At 43.4% G+C, this 1,907-nt stretch overlaps 1 protein-coding gene across 1 annotated transcript in view; it reads right to left on the reverse strand.

Moving 5' to 3' along the window:
- Window positions 1-959: 959 nt before the first annotated feature.
- The window catches only part of LOC117950332 (asialoglycoprotein receptor 1-like), a 19,124-nt gene continuing 18,176 nt past the window's right edge, over window positions 960-1,907 (reverse strand). The window contains exons 8-9 of the mRNA XM_034881271.1: window positions 1,769-1,854; window positions 960-1,260 (exon numbers count right to left, since the gene is read on the reverse strand). Coding sequence (XP_034737162.1) covers window positions 1,079-1,260; window positions 1,769-1,854 — 268 coding nt within the window. The 3' untranslated portion in view covers window positions 960-1,078. The remainder of the gene's footprint in view (window positions 1,261-1,768; window positions 1,855-1,907) is intronic.

A 1,907-nucleotide genomic window follows, 5' to 3' on the forward strand; every position in this document is an offset into this window, starting at 1 on the left:
CTCTGTGACTGTTATACTATTATATCAGCATCATAATATCAATATGTTCTCCATTAGGGCTGCACAATGTGTTTTTTTTTCTCCATCGCAATTTTAACATATCGCTATAGACACTACGTGATTTTTAGTATTAGTTGAAAGGAAATATCAGTAAAAAAAAGGAACTCATTTTTTTTTATGTGGTGCCTTTAAGGCTCAATTCAATCTTCAATTTCATAAATAAAAAAGTTAGACATTATTTTCATTTCATTTTAAATTCAACAAGCAATTTGTTGTATTTTTGAAGAATACTAAAAGCAACAGAAAATCAGAACTGAGTACACTTTTATATCTGTTTAATAATAATAATAATAATGTATACTTTACAAGGGGAAATTACAGTTTACACACATGCTCAGGTCCTATACATGCACTAATGGAGAGATGTCGGGGGGGGGGGGCTTGATGCCTTGCTCAAGAGCATCTTGGCAGTCCAGCTACCAGTCCACCACCATACTTTGGTCTGTATGGGGACTTGAACCAGCGACCCTCCGGTTCCCAACATAACTCCCTACAAACCGAGCTACTGCCCCCCATTTCATACAAATTATATATATCGTTATCATGATATTCAACAACGTTATTGCACAAGGCATGCTGGTATTTTCCTCATATCGTGCAGCCCTATTCACAGTATTAAAAGGTTTCTACATGAGAAATTACTTCAACTATCAAAGTAGTTTCACAATACTCTTCTGTCAGTCGTTTCACTTTCACTTTATTTTTTTACTACATTAACTTTTTATAACAAAACTCTTGTTTTATGGGGAGATAACTTCATTTGGAAAATAACTAAAGCTGTGAGAAAAATGTATCAGAGAAGTAGAAAGTAACATGAGAAGTAAAGTACAAGTACCTCATATGTTTTCCCTTAGAACTAATGTAAGAATTCGTCAAACTGCTGAACTTCATCTCATATCTGAGTTCTGTGCAGCGATCTTTAATATGACCGAAATATGAATATTAAAGGTCTAGATTAGCATCGTTGCGTATCAACGTGACCCCCAACAGGCCGAGCTGGTGACAGTGAACGTGTCTCTCAGGGAGGGGGGGCCGCCGATGAACAGATGACTGCGTGTTGCGTCTCGGGGGAGCAGCTGGTGGAGATCCAGCGTTGGGGGTTTTCAACCAGCACGCATTTTGGGGGAGCCCCCCTCATCTTGGAGAAGGACAGTGAGCCCCTGTGGGTCCACATCCAGGGACCTGAACCTCCAGACTGACCTGGGGAAACAAGGGAGAGATGTCAGAGTTTGGGGGGGGGGGGGGGTTGCCCATTGAAAGGAGCCCCGAGCTGTTGGGGGTTTGGTGCCTTGCTCAAGAGGTGGACTGGCACCTCTCCTGCTACCAGTCCACCACCATACTTTGGTCCGAATGGGGACTTGAACCAGCGACCCTGCGGTTCCAAACCCAACACCCCACAGACTCATGCAACCCATGAGCTTTTATCATCTCGGGTAGAAGAAGATAAATCTTCTAGGGATGCACAGAATCCAGATTTTGGGCATTTGGCTGTTTAGGACCCACTGAATCCTCCCGTCCTCAGTCTAATTAACACAGTAATAGACATAATTATTAATGAATTCCACAGCTGTGTCCTTTTCATTTCATTTTAACTGTAAAAAACCAATAAGTGCCTGGACTCCAGATCTTTTGCTCCGCGTTGAGAACACCACGTCGTCCACGCCGAGGCTCATGGGAAAGCCTCAACGCCGACGATAAAGCCACTCACCGATCCAAAATGGATTCCTCCCGGCAAACCTCCACAGCCAGGCCACGTCTCTTCTGGAGCGCGCGCCGGTCAGGCTGCTGTTAAACCTGCCACACAGATGTTCAAAGCATCAGAGTCACATCACACATCTGCAGCTGCA

This window comes from Etheostoma cragini, chromosome 9 (assembly GCF_013103735.1).
Source record: "Etheostoma cragini isolate CJK2018 chromosome 9, CSU_Ecrag_1.0, whole genome shotgun sequence".
Classification (NCBI taxonomy): domain Eukaryota; kingdom Metazoa; phylum Chordata; class Actinopteri; order Perciformes; family Percidae; genus Etheostoma; species Etheostoma cragini.